Here is a 17,874-nt window from a genome sequence, read left to right as displayed (position 1 = left end):
ACATATATATATACAACCTGAGTCTCTGATGGAGGGGCTTATAGTATTACAAGGTTCTTGCTTCACCCATGGCCAGTCTTGGATGCCAGCAGAAACCAGCCATGGTTTCTTATTTTCACAGTATTTTTAAAAATTATTTTTAATGAGGTGGTTAAGCTGAGAGAGCAAGACTGGCCCAAGTCCACCCAACGATCTTTGCCTCTGAAAAGGGATTCAAACCCTGGTCTCCCAGTTCCTAGCCTGACACTCTAACCCAGGGGTAGGCAACCTAAGGCCTGGGGGCTGGATGTGGCCCAATTGCCTTCTCAATCCAGCCCGCGGACGGTCCAGGAATCAGCGTGTTTTTACATGAGTAGAAGGTGTCCTTTTATTTAAAATGCATCTCAGGGTTATTTGTGGGGCATAGGAATTCGTTCTTTTTTTTTCTTTTCAAAATATAGTCTGGCCCACCACATAGTATGCGGGACGGTGGACCAATCCCCTGCTGAAAAAAGTTTGCTGACCTCTGCTCTAACCACTACACCACGCTGCCTCTCAGGAGTCATTAGTCCGGGATTTTATTTCACGCAACTGATGAAGTCTATCCGGGTCGGCTTAACCCATCATAAAGTTGAGTTTCTTAAGTGCCAGAAGGGTCTTATTTTTAAGTCGTGTTTGGCGAACTCTGGCAGGCGAGATATTCTTTTGCGCCGTTTCCACGTGCGATCGAGGCTGCTGCTACTTTTTGAAGAATCCGCTTCCACCAGCGCAGATGCCTCTGACAGTGCTTGCAAGCGAAGCGCGCAGCCTGCCCGTCTCACGTTGCTGACAGCCAGAGCGACCAATAGCCTGGCCAAGCCCGCCCAGCAGGGCGGAGCTCGGGAGTGGGAGGAGAATGGGGCGTGGCTGCATCAGAGGGGAGGGGCGTGGCTTGGCCGCGGTGGGCGTGGCTCTCCGCCCGTCTCCAACCCCGAGAGGCTTCCCCCGGGATTCAGGTTGCGGCTCCGGTGTCGTCGGAGCTGCGCTTCTGCTGCAACTTCTTCGCAACTTTTCCCTGGCTTGGCCCGAGTCGTGGCCGCGATGTCCTCGGTGCAGGTGCTTTACCCTCCCAACGTGCACCGCTGCAGCATGCTCAGCTCGGCGGCGTTCCCCAAAGACGAGCCGGCGCAGGGTGAGTTGCTCCGCGGCCGCGGCGGAGGCGCTATTCGGGGGAGACTGGGGCGGACGCGCGGAAGCTGCGAGAGGGCGCCGCCTCCGAGGTCTGCAAGGACCCACCGCGGCTTGATAAGAGTCGGGGTCAGAGTGGATCCCTCTGCTTGCAATGGGGTCTGACTCGTCTTTGCCCTCTGGGGATCCTCACGCTGCCCATCGGGGGGGGGGGGCAACGGGCTTCCTGCTGCCCGGTGTCAAAACTTCTGAGAGCCCACCAAAATAAAAAAGGGGGGGATACTTCTTAGCTGCACAAGCTTATATTGGCTTTGCATTATCGGTTTAATTCTCGCAGCCTCGTGCAAACTTAATTTGCTGAGAGTTTTCTACGAGAGGTTCCCTAACTCCTTGCGCTCCTCCGAATGAGCGACAGGGAGATCGAATGAATAGCCGTCCCGCGGAAGGTGACATCCCCTCTCTGATCGGAGGCTGCAGTGCGTGGCCGGATCGTTGACACGAGTCTGCGATCAGATTGCTTTTAGTCAGCGCTGGGGATCCGTGGAGCGACGACGCGTCCCCGCGCCAAGTGCTTTAAAGCCGCTCGCGGGGCCGTGAATTTCCGCTTCTCCTCCGCTCCTTTTCTTTGATCCGCTTGCTATGAATGCGAATTAACGATGGAAGCCAAATCTTGGGCTAAAAGATTCCCGCGTTGCAGGGGGTTGGGATGGATGACCCCGGTGGCCCCTTCCAGCTTCTATGATTCTGTCAGTGTGTCGTACATTTGCAGAAGTTGGAGCGGTTATTTCCTTGGCCTGTGGGAGGGGGCGCGCGGCTCTTGAGAAACTCTTCTCCGGGAGATTTCCATTCGGTTGCCTGTTGCCAAGTGCGACGAGGGGAGCAGCCGAGTTGCCGCTCAGTGCTGACCTCTGCAGGCGGCGGCTGGTTTTCTGCGTTCCTTTGCTGCTGCGTTTAAATCTTCATTCCCCCCCCCACCTGTTGCTCACCGTTGGACTTGCAACTCCCACCGTCCACAAAACCCTTAGCTATACTGGTTAGGACTGGCAGTAGTTGAACAGCATCCAAAAGGCAACAGGTTCCCCACCCCTGGCAAACCAGTTCGGCGTGACACTCACTGGGTGACTGTGAACCAGTCACCGTTGCTCTGCCTAACCTACTTTTTAGAAGACTGGTGTTGCTGAGAGGGAAAGATGGAGGTGAGGGACTAAGCCATGCAAGGTGGCCTTTGAGTTTCTCTGCAGGAAATGTGGGAGATAAAGGTGTACGCAAATTAAACACCCATTGGTGTCCACTGAGTTGAGGGGGGGGGGAGGGAGAGAAGAATCTTGGCTTGTTTTCTGCACATGGCCTTGAAACCATCCCAGAGTGGACTCCTTTGTGTCACAACAGCTGTTTAAAAAAAAAGAATAAGCAGTCTGCTGGCTGGGTCCGCAGGCTTTGCTGACCAGAAAGAGTGTCACCCTTGAAAATAATTGACCTCTTCTCCATTGCTGCTCTTTCAACGTATTTCACATAATGGCCTCCTTTATTGTTACAACGACCCTGTAAGATAGGCCAGTAATGTTATCTGCATCGGTGAGTTCGTAGCAGAGGCAAGGTTTAAAGGAGGCCTTTCTCAGCTCTCTGCCTTTTCCGTCACTCAGCTGCACATGCAATAACAGGGCCGGCCCAAGACACTTTGCTGCCTGAGGCAAGGGACATGGCACACCCACACCCACACACCCCCCACACACAGACAGGCTGGCCAACTCAGCACATGTCCCCGGACAACACCATCCACCTTCCCTGAGGCTTTCTTAGGGGGACACTCCCCCCACAAGACTTTCTGCTGCCTGAGGGAGTTACCTCACTCTGCCTAATGGTAGGGCCAGGCCTGTGTGACACCCCCAGCCCCTTTACCTATAGTAAATGGGGTTCTCCTTTGTTTTATTGACACAGGGAGATGACTGAAAATCTGAGCTACCTTTAGCGTAACTGAGAGGGGGGGGGGGAAATACATTGGCATGATCCTTTCCTCTTCTGCTCAATGACTGCTTGCCCATGAGGAAGAAACACACTAGTGTGTGTCGTATTTTGCATCCCTCTGGGCCGTTCCCAGTGATTTATTTTTGGAATGATGCTTTAGGACTTTGGCCTCGCAGCTTTATCCCACGTGGCTGTGCTTGTGTTGTCTCCCACAAAGGTACACAAAACAACAAAGGTGCCTGTTTTTCTGTCCAGCAGGCGGGAAATGGCATGTTTCCTGGGAATCTGGTGCGGCAAACTCCTGTCCCGTCAAGGCGCCCCCTCCCATCACCAAACCCACAGACTAGCCCTCTCTTGGGGCTGAGCAAACATCGCCTTGCTGCTGTGCTCTGTGACGTGGGCAAGCGTTTGTGGCTATTCCTCCCTGTCTCCAGGGACATTTCTGGCATTCCAAAGGAGCTTAGATAGATATGACAAGGCTTGGCTTATCATTTGGAAGCCCGCCTTTGCGGGAAAGTGAAACTTGTTCTGCTGCGATGGAAAAGGTGATGTGGTCACCTGGTGTGTCGCTGGATGATTTACACTGATTTGGGGGTATCTGCTCGGCTGCAACGTACTCCTTGCTTTATTGAGTCAATGGGGTTGTTGTTGTTAGTCATTTCCGTAGCTGGCTCACGCCCTACTTGAAAGAGGAAAGGATTTATGGCTGAGAATACGCAACGTGTGCTCGGATTGATCAGCCCCAAGTCCGTGCACTGGTGGCAGTTATGCATTGAGGCCGATCCTATAATAGTAAAAGGAAGATGTGGCGAACCCCTGCTATGCAATGATATATGTAGCTAAATACAAAGCCTGGGTTTCTTTATTATAGCATTGGAGGCTGGCCGCTGGTGATATGTTTTGGCTAACTTTTGACCTAGGCAGCCAAGAGTGTGTTACACGCCAGGGCATTTTCACTTCCATTTCCAGAATGCAAAAGTGGTGTCATAGAAGCGGGTGCATTGGCTAGTGCCGTGGGTTTGCAAAACAGCAGTTTTTGTCTTTGTTGACATATGTTCTGAATGGCTGAGCGGCTGGTCTGAATTTGTGGCAGGAAATACTTTGGGTCAGCTAAGGTAGTTGGGTCCAGACCTTGAGAGAGCGCTGCTGTGCTCCTTATTAGGGAGAGCTGTGCAGAACAGGAAAGGTCCCACGAACCGCAACAAGACTGCAATACCTCTAGGGCCGCCTTTCCCAGTTCTTGAGGTTTGAACTGACCCTGTGCTTATCATTTGAGGCTCTTCTTCATGCGCCCCCTTCATGAGAGGCCTGGAGGGAGGCAACACAAGACTGGGACTTTTCTGCGGTGGCTCCCCACTTGTGGAATGCTCTCCCCTGGGAGGCTCACTGGATGCCTTCATTACAGGCAAAGACGTTTCTCTATAACCAGGCCTGGGGCTATCAATCCATTGTCTTTTAAACTGTGTGTGGGTTATTGATTTTGTTTGACACTATGGTATTTATAGGGACGAGGGTGGCGCTGTGGTCTAAACCACTGAGCCTAGGGCTTGCCGATCAGAAGGTCAGCGGTTCAAATCCCTGCGACGGGGTGAGCTCCCGTTGCTCGGTCCCAGCTCCTGCCCACCTAGCAGTTTGAAAGCACGGCAAAGTGCAAGTAGATAAATAGGTACCACTCCAGTGGGAAGGTAAATGTAGTTTCAGTGCACTGCTCTGGTTCGCCAGAAGCGGCTTAGTCATGCTGGCCACATAACCCAGAAACTGAACACTGGTTCCCTCAGCCAGTAAAGCGAGATGAGCGCCGCAACCCCAGAGTTATTTGCGACTGGACCTAACGTTCAGGGGTCCCTTTACCATTTACCTTTACGGTATTTATATTTGTGTTTTTATATTGTAAACTGTCTTGTGATCCTCAAATGAACAGCAGTATAGACATTTAATAAATGAATAATAAACAAACTTGTACCACCATGGCCAGGAGAAACTCTATGCCTTCTGCTGGACACTCAGGGTCTCTGGTCAAGCAAATCTAGTGGAGTGGGGGGGAGCAAATCTGTATTTTAAGACTGCAGGTATTTTTTTTAAGTGGGTGGGTGGGACACTGGAAGCAATGGGGGCACTTGCTATTTAATTAAAGAGTTGGAAGGCGAGCAGAGTGTCCCTCTCGCCCCGTGAATCAGTGGAGGCGGAGGGCGAGGAAAGGTTTCCCCACCTTTTTCTCCTACTTCACAGCCGTTGCTGGTTGCAACTCAGCCCACACTTCGGAAAGACGAAAGAGGGCTGATTGAGCGATGGCGTTTGATGTCCAGGACAGGAGAGCTCCCGAAGCTACCAAGAGCTGGGCTCAGGCAGCGAAAATGCGGGGTGGGGTTCGGGGAGCGCGTCGATGCAGAGCATTTGCTAGCGGACTTTGCAAGCGCCAACTTTAAAATAGTATATCGCACGTGGGTCAACAAGCGGCGGGGGCGAGGAGAAGCGTAAAGGGTCCTCGCGCGCCTCTCCTCGATTGGCTGCCGTTGCCTTTCCAATTCGTTTAAAGGACTCCTGCCTGCTGCGCACCCCGCCCCGTTTTCATTGCCGTGCGCGCTTCTCCCTCGACGGTTTCAAAGCCTCGCCCTGTCGGCGGCCGAAAAGAACTCCTCCTTTTACCCCCCCACACGCCTCTTCTGATTGGCTCGGCTTTTTCGCGGCTTCCTCCAGCTCGCCCCGCCATTGGCCAAGGTCGGCGTGGAGTTGGAACGTTCGTAAAAGCGAAGGAATTCCGAGGCGCACGCGGTGGGGGAGGAGCGGCCACACACATACACACAAGCGCACGCGAGGCAATATTGGCCGGAGAGTGACCGACTGACCAGGCCATGCTCTTGGCTCAAGGCCCCATTTGCCACCAGGGTCCCGAAGGGCCGCCGGCCGCCGATGCCGCCGAAGAGGAGCCTCGCTCCGCGGGTAACAACAAGGAGCACGTGGGGCGATTTTTTGTGAATGGAGCGAGCGTGGTGGTTTTCGTTGTTGTTGTTTGCAAGCAAACCGCAGCCGGTGTGGGTGTCTGGCTGGCTGGGCGGGTCCCGGCACAACTCGCTACGCTGATGCGCTGCTTTCTTTTTCTCCACCCCCCGCAGGGAAGGCGACCTTGGAGACGCGCTACCGCTTGGGAGCGTTGATTGGGAGCGGCGGTTTCGGCACCGTCTACGCGGGGACCCGGCTCAGCGATTCTCTCCCGGTGAGTGACCGATCGGCGTCTTTTCTCTGTCTCTCTATATATCAGTCGCGCGTGCATGTGTAGATACACGTATTATGTACATTATAGAGACACACACACAAACACACACGTAAATATACATAATACGTATATCTACACATGCACTGAAATGACCAAATGCACCACCAGGAGTCGACCGGTGGCTTTTAGGAGAGATGGAAATAAATGGTATACAGTGGTACCTCGGGTTAAGTACTTAATTCGTTCCGGAGGTCCGTTCTTAACCTGAAACTGTTCTTAACCTGAAGCACCACTTTAGCTAATGGGGCCTCCTGCTGCCACCGCGCGATTTCTGTTCTCATCCTGAAGCAAAGTTCTTAACCCGAGGTACTATTTCTGGGTTATCAGAGTCTGAAACCTGAAGCGTATGTAACCCGAGGTACCACTGTATTAGGGTTGTGCGATTCTGGGGGCTGGAGTGGAATTAATGATCCGCGAGAGAGAGAAGAAAGAGAAGCCAGCAGCGAACAAAAGGGGAGCGGGAGGCGGGAGTCTTGCTCCAATTCGGGGCTACACCATGTGGGCCGGCTGCTTTGAATCCCAGGTTATCTTCTGGGTTTCCCTTTCTCCAACCTGTTCTGCCTCTCAGAGGGTGTGTTAGTGTCCTGGATGAGTGATGTGCCTGGACTCCTCGCTATGCTCTGTGCTGCTTGCTAAGCCTTTGGCTCCACTTCAGGCGCTTGGAGCACACAGTGGCTCATCAGTCTGGTTTCCTGGTAATAATTATTAAGGAAGGAGAGAGAGAGCACAAGCAACAGTCATCCCGTGACGAGGAAGGCATCACTGCTGTTTAATATATGTGCAGTAGCCATGCAGGGCTATGCTGAGTTCTGAACTTGGAAATCAATGCAGCGGTAGTAGTTTAATAATACACAGCTGCAGCAAATAATGATGCACACCTGTTTATCTGCTATTGGCTGTGCTTGAGTTACAAAATGTATGCATGTTGCATTGGTTGTGTGTGACTTACAGGTGTGTTAAGTCACTGTCGTCGGAGGGCAAAATCCTGGGTGTTCTGAAGGGGGGGGTTGGGAAGGTGTGGAAATTCCCTGGTTCTGTATTTTTTCAAAAACTTCTTGGGGGTGCAGAGTCAAAAGCATTAGGACTGGATACTGAGGCGAGGGGCAGTATGCTATTTTGAAGCTTGAATAAAACAAGCCCTGAGAAGAGAAATTGCGGTGGCTTTCTCTTTGGAAGGGAGTGTAGCTCCATTGTGGGGTTTTAAAGGTATTCTTATTCCCAAAGGGACAGAATGGCTACTACACCGGTGTTTCCCAAATTTGGGTCGCCAGCTGTTTTTGGACTACAATTCCCATCAACCCTTATTGGTCCTGTTAGCTAGGGATGATGGAAGTTGTAGTCCGAAAGCAGCTGGACACCCAAGTCTGGGAAACTTGGATCTACACTTTTAAGAGCTCTCGGTCAAGTAAATTCAGGTGTTAAGAATTTTTTTTTTTACAAAAACCCCAACCCCTCTGGCTGTACATTTGCAGCCATAAATAGAAAATCCACTATTTCCAACAAATAGTTCTCACTATTGCTAAGGGATGGGGGTAGGGAGGGGCAGTATACTTTTCCAGCAAGGAGACATTAAGACCTTACTTATTTCTAACAAGAGCATTGAAACAAGTAATGTGGTACACTCTTTCCTTCAGAATCTTACATTATAAGGGGTATTTCTGTTAGAGCAATCTCAAGCTTAAGATGACATGTGCTGAAATTGAAGAATAACCAATCCTTTCTCTGTAGAGCCTTTGGTAAGGCTCAGTAAAGAAATGCAACAACTCCATGAGAAAATACCACATTGTTCAATTTAGGCATTTCAGTTTGCTGAAATTCTGGTTTGCATGCCGTTAAAATATTTGTGAGAAACTCTCCATTAGACAGGTACCAAGCAGGCCTCTTTGATAAACTTGATTATATATAAACTTGAAGCTTCAGCAACCTGCCATGGTTTGGAATCCTTGCATAGCTTGCGGAAGATGCCTTTCCTTTGTGCAAAGTTGCTGGATCTGGGTTGCAGCAGGGCTGGCTTCAAGTTTGAATGGGGTCCTGAGTGAAGCGCCCCCTGGTGGCAGCATGGCTGGCAGCTGGGTCTGGCTGCCATATAAATCATTCCTCTCTGGGGTATCGTGGGGAAATGGCAGCTGGGCTTGGCTGCCCAGTGCTGCTTGGAGCACCGAGTTGGAAATAAAGAAATACAGTGGTACCTCGGGTTACATACACTTCAGGTTACAGACTCCGCTAACCCAGAAATAGTACCTCAGGTTAAGAACTTTGCTTCAGGATGAGAACAGAAATTGCGCAGCGCCGGGGGAGGCCCCATTAGCTAAAGTGGTGCTTCAGGTTAAGAACAGTTTCAGGTTAAGAACGGACCTCCGGAATGAATTAAGTACTTAACCCGAGGTACCACTGTAAACAAATCTGAAGGGAGCCCAAGGCAGGTGTTGGTGCCGAACCCCTGGCAGTTGCCCAAGAATGCCACGTCATAATAATAATAATAATAATAATAATAATTAATAATAAATTATTTATACCCTGCCCTTCCCGGTTCAGAAAACCGGGCTCAGGGCAGCTAACAACAAATTTAAAACACTTAATTGATGCAACAAAAGCAGCATAAAATACAGTATAAAACGTGAATAACAATAAATTCAGAATTCAAAAATCAGTTTAGGGGGGAAAACTTGGCACTTCCCCCAGGCTTGCAGCCTGATCCGAGACAGGTCACAACAGCCATGCTTATCTCCCTGCATGGTGAAATGGGGTTCGTGCTAAAGGTGGATCCAAAACAGTGCTGTGAATTCTGCAGTAGGCTTTGCCTCCTAACAGCCTTCTCCTTCCCTCCTTTTGCAGGTGGCCATCAAATATGTCGCCAAAGACAGAGTCTTGCAATTCCAGCACATGGTGAGTTGCTGCTCTCTTGCGCCATTTCTCTTCCCATTGAGGCCGCCTGACTCATTGAGCGGCGGTGCCAGAGGTTGCTCTCATGCCTGTCTCCCTTTCTCTCTCTTTCCTTCCTTCCTTCCTTCCTTCCTTCCTTCCTTCTCCAGAACGGCACCCTGGTTCCGCTGGAAGTGGTACTGCTGAAGAAGGTGTCTTCCTCGGGCTGCCGAGGTGTCATCCGCCTCCTGGATTGGTTTGAGCAGCCTGACGCGTACTTCATCGTGATGGAGCGCCCCCTTGTCTCCCAGGACCTGTTTGACGTCATCACCGACAGGGGTCCGCTCCCTGAAAGCCTTGCCGCCGGCTACTTCCGGCAAGTGGTGGAGGCCGTGCGCCACTGCCACCTCTGCGGTGTTTTGCACCGAGACATCAAGGACGAGAACATTCTGGTTGACCTCCTGCAGGGAGACCTAAAGCTCATAGACTTTGGCTCGGGGGCGTTGCTTCGGGATGCTCCCTATACAGATTTTGATGGTGAGTGTGTGTGTGAGAGAGAGAATGCCAGAGACCACCACTCGGCGACAGGGCACACACGCTTTGCTTGCAAAAGGGTCCTGGGTTCAAGTTCCGACATCTCCAGGGAGGGCCGAAAGATTCGACAGCAGCTACACTGTTGTCGGTGTCAGCAAACTGTTGCCAACCTTTGGGCTTGTGGTTCTTTTATATATATATGTATGTATGTATGTATGTATGTGTGTGTGTATAGAGTACAAATAAGAAAATATACATATTTACAGAAAGAAAATACAAAAGAAAAAGAAAATACATAAACCAAGGGGAAAAAATTAGAGAGTATTTTGTCTCTTTTAATATTTACAGTTATTTATACCTCTATAAAATGCTATTCACAATAAAGGAGTGAAGTGAAAGATAAGATATCAGAAAAAAGAAAAAAAGAACAAAGAACAAAGAAAAAATAAAGAAGTAAAAGAGAAGGATCATAGGTGAAATTTTTTAAAAGTAGATAAGTACTCACAATACATAGCCGTTTCCCATCTATATTTATATTCAGTTGTATAATTTCATCTTGTCCTTATCTACCTTAAATAAAGTGTTTTTTTAAGTGTGGTTCAAAACATCTGGTGGGCACCAGGTTGACGGCTGCATGGGATTGAGTGGTCCTGGTGCAAAAGGTGGCAGGTTTTTTTGGTTTTGCAGAGAAGCACCCAGGAAGGAAACAAGCTAGGAAGAGAAATCAGTGTTGGTCAACCTCAGCCATATTTTTTGCAGACTTTGGCCTAAATCTGAACCATAGTTCAGACTTCCGGCAACAGCTGATTGTCTCTTCCTCCTAGCAGCTTCTGGGAAGGAGAGTGAGGTGAGGAGATGTCAGAAAGAGAGACAGCAGAGGGGTGGAAGGAAGAGTGGAAGGGGACAGTCCCGTCCACTGCTAGCTTCGTCTTTCTCTCACAGACAAGAGTGCGGCCCTGAGGAATATGGCCGTTGGTGGGAACAAATATTTCCTCCCCACCCCAGTGTCGGAGGAACTGTCTGAAAATGTGCTGCAGTCTCCCTATGAGAGGTACAGGAAGTTGTTATGTGGAGGTTTGAGCAATTCAGTGTGTCCCCGCGTCCGGTTTCCACATAGCAAAGCACATTATGGGCCATTGCCAATGTAAAATCAGAGGCTTTGGATTGTGCTTTTTGTATTTGACCAAAGAGGGGGGGCACAAAGTATAGATCTGGGAGTTGTCTTCTGAGCATTTGTAAAGTATGCTAAAGGCCTAAACGGTCTGCTCTGTTCATAGGTTGACCGGCCTTTTTCTTGCTGAGAATTGTTGCCATTGTTGCATCTTTTGGATAAACACAGGTTGCAAAATAAAGTCTTGCGGCAGCTTAATTTTTGGCCTGAAGGTGTACACTCTTATTGCCTGTCACGTTGGATGAGTTAGTCCTTAATTCAGTGTAGCCATCCTGGTTTACGCTCTCACCCCCCCCCCCCCCCCCAGTGTTTACACGGAGAAGAAATTCCAGTTGGTCAGTGGTAATTGTTAGCTGGTAATGTTTGTATGCGCAGTTGCTCCAGATTGCCTCATCTGTATTGGTGTTCTCTTGTGTGTGCGCCCTAAGGTCATTGGCCTAGATGTCACTGGCCTGTAAACCTGATTTCACGTTGCAATACCTCAAAATGCAGGTAAAGGTTTGTGCGATGGAATGTTGTTGCACAGAAATCAATTCTCTCTCGGGGCATTTGTTTATTTATGGAGGATCATTTATAATCTTGAGGATGTTTCCAACTCAGAGTGGATCTGCTGAAATAAGTGAGACCCTGTCTGTTAATTTCAGTGGGTTTTTATTCTGAGACACGACCCGCAATTTCACTTATCCCCTCAAAAAGCCCTCTCTTCCGATCTCTCATTCTGCTTGTGTCTTGCCTTTTACGTTGCAAAAAATTCTTATTATTGGTGCTTTGTAAGCATAAAAATGCTTTTAAGTAAATAAGACTGTGGAGAAAACACCCCATTTTACAGATGGGAGGACGGGAGACTGAGGCTGGAGCAGCAGTACGCCAGTGCCAATTCATCATGGAAGTCTCATATATGGGGGAACCTGCTGCCCTAGGCTTCTTTGGGAAGAAATTGTGGGATATAGATTTAATAAATAACACAAACATTTCATATCTGGTTCTTGAAATTTAGGCAGTGGTGGTGGTCCTGCTCAGCATGGGTGAGGAAGGGGCAACCTGGGACGGATTTGGTAGCTCTTTTTCCTTTGGCGCCTCTCCAGGTACGTTTTCACCGGCTCCTTTCCATTCTTACAGGCACCCGGGTATACAGCCCTCCTGAGTGGATAAAATACCACCGGTACCATGGCGTGTCTGCGACTGTGTGGTCCTTGGGAGTGCTGCTCTATGACATGGTGTGCGGGGACATCCCTTTCGAGCGCGATGAAGATATCCTCCTTGGGAAACTCCACTACCACTGCAGGGTATCCTCAGGTACGGACGCTGTCCTAGACCCAGGCCAGTGGATATTTGCAAGTTTACCTTGAGATAGATGTTAGGCTAATTAACTTTGACATTCTGTGAACTCTCTTTAGCAGGGGTCGCCAAACTACGGCCCGGGGGTTGGATGCAGCCCACCGGGCTCGTAAATCCAGCCCGTGGACCCTGCCGCCCGATCAGTCAGTCCCTAAACCTGTGCGGTGGCTGACTTCCGCAGCACTGGATTGGCTGTAGGAAGTTCCTGCAGCCAATCCAAAACCGCAGACGCCTCTGAGCGACGCCCCTTCCTTCCCGCTGAGGCGGCTGCGTATGGCCATGAGCTGAGCGAGAGAAGCGGCAGCAGCCAGCAGCTCTGCACCCCTCCTGAAAAAGTTTGCTGGCCCCTGATCTATAGGACAAGTTTTCTTTTTCTTTCTTTTTTTCCAGTCAAGATGCTTATTTTTGTTAGACCAGCAATTTCACCCCTGGGTTCCTTAAGAATTCTTAATGTATGCTTCTTGAATTTGGCAACTCCTTTGTACTTAATTTGTCACTGAGCCCTGGAGTGCCACAGTGGTTTGGTCTATGGAGAGTTGGTAGGCTCATGTGACAGGATACTACCCTTGGGCGGATTGGCCTACCTCGTAAAAGCTGATTGAAGTCTGCTCCATCTGCATAGCACTTCCTGCTTCGTTCAGTTGAAATGAGCATTGTTGAATTGAATAGACTGTGCTCTACTGTAAATAATATCCTGAATACCCTTAGGGAAACTAATAATCTTCTGACTCCTATTCTTATCTCTTAAAATAGGACTAATTGTCAGGCATTTTGGGATAAGTTCTTAATGAGGTACAAGGCACAAAGTGCTTTGCAAGACAGGGATAACATAACTCAAGTCGGCAGATCATGAGACTGTTAATCTCAGAGTCATGGGTTTGAGCCCCACTACAACTCCCATCGGGACGCGGGTGGTGCTGTGGGTTAAACCACAGAACCTAGGACTTGCCAATCAGAAGGTTGGCAGTTTGAATCCCCGCGACGGGGTGAGCTCCCGTTGCTCGGTCCCAGCTCCTGCCAACCTAGCAGTTAAAAAACACGTCAAAGTGCAAGTAGATAAATAGGTACTGCTCCGACGGGAAGGTAAACGGCATTTCCGTGCACTGCTCTGGTTCGCCAGAAGCGGCTTAGTCATGCTGGCCACATGACCCGGAAGCTGTACGCCGGCTCCCTCGGCCAATGAAGCGAGATGAGCTCCGCAACCCCAGAGTCAGCCACGACTGGACCTAATGGTCAGGAGTCCCTTTACCTTTACCTTACAACTCCCATCATTCCTAGCTAGTGCAGCCCAATGGTCAGGGATGATAGGAATTGTAGTCCAAAACTGCTGGAGACCCAAGTATGGGGAACACTGGACTTAGATGAACCTCGTGGGCCATTCCTGCAATTCTTTTATTTGATGATATGAGGAAGGGCTGTAGCTCACTGGCAGAAGGCCCCAGATTCAATCTCCAGGTAGAGTGTTGTGGGAAAGGATCCTTCCTGAAGTTCTGGAAAGCTGCCTGCAGCCAGAGTTAGGCCACAGGCAGTGTTAGAAACTCAGATATCTAAGCTTAGGCACCAAATGGCTCCTTAAACCAAGAATAACAGTCACCAAAGCAGAATGTCTGGCTGCCATTTTTGGGCATGATGGCTCTAAAGTCTTATATTTCAAAGGATGGGAGTGACTGTGATTAATCAGTTAAACATCTGGCTAGTTCAGATGGCAACCTTGAGCTACAGGTTAAGAACTTTGAGAACTTTAAACAAGAAAAGTCACTTGATCCAGGGACAGTCCACATATATACTGGCCTATTCCTACCTCTTTTTCTTAATGGTGACACGGACCATTCATAACGTAACAATATACTTCACATCTGTGTGAGCAGGGCAGTGGGATGGGTTAATTGAAGATGAGCTACAGCAATTAACTATAACGTCGTTCGCTGCCCCTTCTTGGGCTGCACAGGGAAAGCATTTTGGTTCCTCCAAATTCATTCCAATTGTGCCGATAAAATATAACGGACAGGATTCTACAGGATGTGTTACTAGTGTGCGGAAACAGTCAGGATCTAATGACCCCCAGGCGTGCACCTCCAGACGGTGGAGATGTCAGGCACTGTCCTGGGGCCAGGGCACCTTCACTTGGTCGCAAGTGGCCAATAGCCAGGTGCAAAATACGCCTGGCTAATTTCGAACACTGGCCCACGGGTTCAAAAACTGTGGTCCGCGAGCTTCATTCAGGTGATTTGCAGTGGGACCACATTCAATGTTTATATTTTCTCGAAGTATGTATTGCTTCTTTTGTTTCTTATGTTGTGTTTGATGCTGTTCCGATACAGTACTACAATATCTAAGAAATGAAAAAGCCATAAAAACGCAAAGCACATCACAACTACTACAGCAGGCAGAAAAACCATCAAATGGTGTGCCAAGACCCTCAGCAGTTTCCAAGTGGTCCCTGGTGGCTGTGGAAACAGGTTAGGAACCCCCGGTGTAGGGAGAGTTGAGCTTTCCTGAGCAATGCCTTAACTCCGTGCAACTTCCTGTGTGTTCCTATTAGGCGGTGTAATAACAATGGTTCTTTCCTGCTTTGACAGACTGCCGTCACCTGATTGAGTGGTGCCTCTCGCTGGCCCCAGAGAACCGGCCTTCCCTGGAGCAGATCTTGGCCCATCCTTGGCTCCTTGCCTTCTTGGAGCAAGGCGGACGCAAAGCCCAGCAGCCCACAGTCCCCAAAGCCGGCACGAGCCTGTGACTCTGGTGGCCTCTGGACAGCAGTACTGGGGCGGGCCATCGCAGAAAGGATGGACGTATCTCGGTTTCTCCTGCGACGACAGGCTGACATACTCGTTATTCCTGCTGATAGCTGAGTTCCTGCCCCTGGGTGGACGACCTATGAAATCCCAGGCCTGTGGCAGGGACGCTGCCCACCCCGACTAGACAGGGGGTCTGGCATGCAGCCCCTGACCCCCAAGACAAAAGAGACCAATGAGCTCTGCTCTGTTTACACAAGGACTGTCCCTATTCACCAGTGAGGGCTGCAGAAGACTGGCAGCGAGTGAACAGTGTTTGAAGCCGTCCGTAATGGCTTCCTCTTGTTACGCCTTTCAGTATTGGGAGTTTGGTGGACCTCTGGACCGACCTTCATGCGCCAGGACTGGATTGGCGTTTTGATGTCACGCCGGGTACGGGGGGTTGTTTCTTCTGGTGGTCAGATGCTTATTTATTTGGCGTGACGTTCCTTTGGTGGAGAGCCCCGGGTCCTTCCTCCTCCTCCTCCTGTTGTTGTTTTTTTGCTAAGCCATCATCTACCTGCTGTGGTTTTTTGGGCATAGAAACATTTTCTCTGGCCCAGCTGGGAAGTGACATGGTTATTGTGAACAGCCCCCTGCTTCCATTCCTGTCCAGCCATTCCAAGTCTGAATCCAGTTTCCTCCAGTGCCTTGACTTGATGGGTGTGTGTGTGTGTGTATGTGTGTTTTACCCCCTCTTCCTTTCACTTGGGGGAAGTTAAAGGGGTGGCGGGAGGAAAGCGGGCCCCACTTAACCTCATCAATAAGTGAAAACGAGAAAAAAAATAAATCCATGAGTTGCTGGGTTTCTTTGTCAGAGTTGATCGAAACCCCTGGTGCCAGGACTGTCCCACACAAGTGAGGACCTGGAGTTGTGTTTGCCGCTTCGAATTTGAAAGGCAAGATTTTGGAACTTCGGAAAGCACTGGCGCTAGGTATTTTGGCCCTGCCAGCCAGCCAACCACTGACAGCTTGAAGAACTTTCTGTTTCTGTCTCGGCAACTTGACGCTCACAGTGGAAGAGGGGTTAGCCAACTTGGTGCCCACCAGATTTGGAAGTTGCTGTTAAGGCTCCCGACTCCCATGAGCCCCAACTTGCATGACTGATGGTCGGGGGATAACGGTGGGAACTGCTAGTCTGGTGGGTACCAAGTTGGCTATTCCTGCTGTCTACTTTACTCACCAGTTCCCATCTGTCAGCTCCTCCTTCCGGGAGATCTTGAAGTTTGGTCTTCTGCTTGTGGCTGCAGCAGAGTGTTGTTTTCTTTCCCCCCCCCTCGCCCCCCAGTGGCTCTGATCCCAGTCCACCCAAGTGGTAGCCTGTAAATGTGAGGTCTTTATTAGCAGAGAAGCAGGCCGGATGGCGCCACAAATATTTTTCTGAATCTGAACAAATCCTCATTCAGCCACAGGTTGAGTGTCTCCTCACCTTCATTTGTGTGTGTGTGTGTGTGCTTTGGAATCTGAGAGAACAACAGGAGCCTGTAGCATTGACTCTGAATCTTGGAAGTATGTTTCCCTTGGGGGCACCTGAAATAATTAGGCCAATGCTTTCTTGTCTTTTTAATGGGAGGTTGTTCTTCGAAAGAGTGCTGACAGGGCCTTTGTCAGCTCTTTGCATTGGCCCCAGAGAGGATCTGGGATATGTATTTTTAAGGATAGCTAGTGGGGCCCAGCCTCTGGCAGATTCAAGCCTGAGTGGTGGATCAACGCCCTTCTCTTAGCCCAAGTCTCCTCCGATCACTGTAGAATTTATTTTTGCCAAATCACAGGAGGAGAGGCAGATATTAGCGCCAGGGGCCACTAAATCTGACAATGGTGAATTGACTTAGGCCAAATTCACGCTGTGTATTTCAAGCACCGTGATATGCTTATAAACATTCATGGCTTTTTCCAGAGAATCCTGTGAGCTGCAGTTTAAGGGTCCTGAGAGTTGTTCCACCCCCAATTCCCCTACAGTTCCCAGAGTTTCCTATGAAGAGGGATTTAATCGCTGTGAAGGGACTAGTGGTTTCTGAACAACTCTCTCCACCCCTTAAACTGCTGCTCCCAGAATTCTTTTGGGGGGAAACCATGGTGGTATCATAGTGCTTTAAACACACGGTGTGAGGTGGCCCTGGATGCTCATCTAGTTATGTCCTCGTTAGCCAGGTATCCACAAATCACAGCCAGCCTTAAGAAGCAAACCTATTGCGTGCTGGTCACAAACCTGCCCCTCTGCAGTACGAAAGAGTCAAGGGTCTTGCATGATGCCACACCGTGTTCAAGATCCAGGGGTAGCTTCCTTTTTCCAGTTCTTACATTGGAAAGGAGAGCGAGAGCTCAACCCACTATCCTGAAGACGTTTGGGAAGCAGTGAAGAAACCTTTTGCAGGTGTTTCCAGGGCTCAGTGTGGCAACGAGACTATTCCCCCCTCACACGCACACTGAGGACGATGCTTCCCTTGCCAGAATAAAGCATACATCCCTCAGGGGCGAGCCAGCAAGTGCCTGTGTAGATCTCTGCGCGCGCACACCAGTGTGAGACCCCTGGTGAGTTGAGCCAGCCTTGCAATGGTTTCTAATACTGCCTTAGGCATACTGACACAAGCAGAGTGTTAGCCAAGGGAGATGGGAGCCGTCAGATTCCAGCCTGGGAAAATGCCAGCATCGCTTTCTGAGCCTGCTACCTCTGAGCAATGTTGCTGAAGAATTATTTATATGCCAGTTCAGGATTTGATTTCCATATCTGTGGATTTGTGTGTGTGTGTGAATTTTGTTACTGCCTCCCGTGCACATTTGTGCAACCACATGACACAGTGCCTCGCCCG

The 17,874-nt window shown here is 49.8% G+C and overlaps 1 protein-coding gene across 1 annotated transcript; it reads left to right on the top strand.

Moving 5' to 3' along the window:
- The first annotated feature begins 558 nt into the window (after window positions 1-558).
- LOC308471605 (serine/threonine-protein kinase pim-1-like) lies at window positions 559-16,459 on the top strand. The gene is made up of 6 exons (XM_080995824.1): window positions 559-1,150; window positions 6,225-6,325; window positions 9,221-9,271; window positions 9,418-9,784; window positions 12,072-12,248; window positions 14,870-16,459. The coding sequence occupies exons 1-6, from the start codon at window positions 574-576 to the stop codon at window positions 15,025-15,027; spliced, it is 1,431 nt and encodes a 476-aa protein (XP_080851950.1). The 5' UTR covers window positions 559-573; the 3' UTR covers window positions 15,028-16,459.
- The last annotated feature ends 1,415 nt before the right edge of the window (window positions 16,460-17,874 follow it).

The sequence above is a fragment of the Podarcis pityusensis genome, assembly GCF_964106645.2.
Source record: "Podarcis pityusensis genome assembly, chromosome: 2".
In the NCBI taxonomy this organism is placed as follows: domain Eukaryota; kingdom Metazoa; phylum Chordata; class Lepidosauria; order Squamata; family Lacertidae; genus Podarcis; species Podarcis pityusensis.
This window is presented reverse-complemented; position numbering and strand designations above follow the sequence as displayed.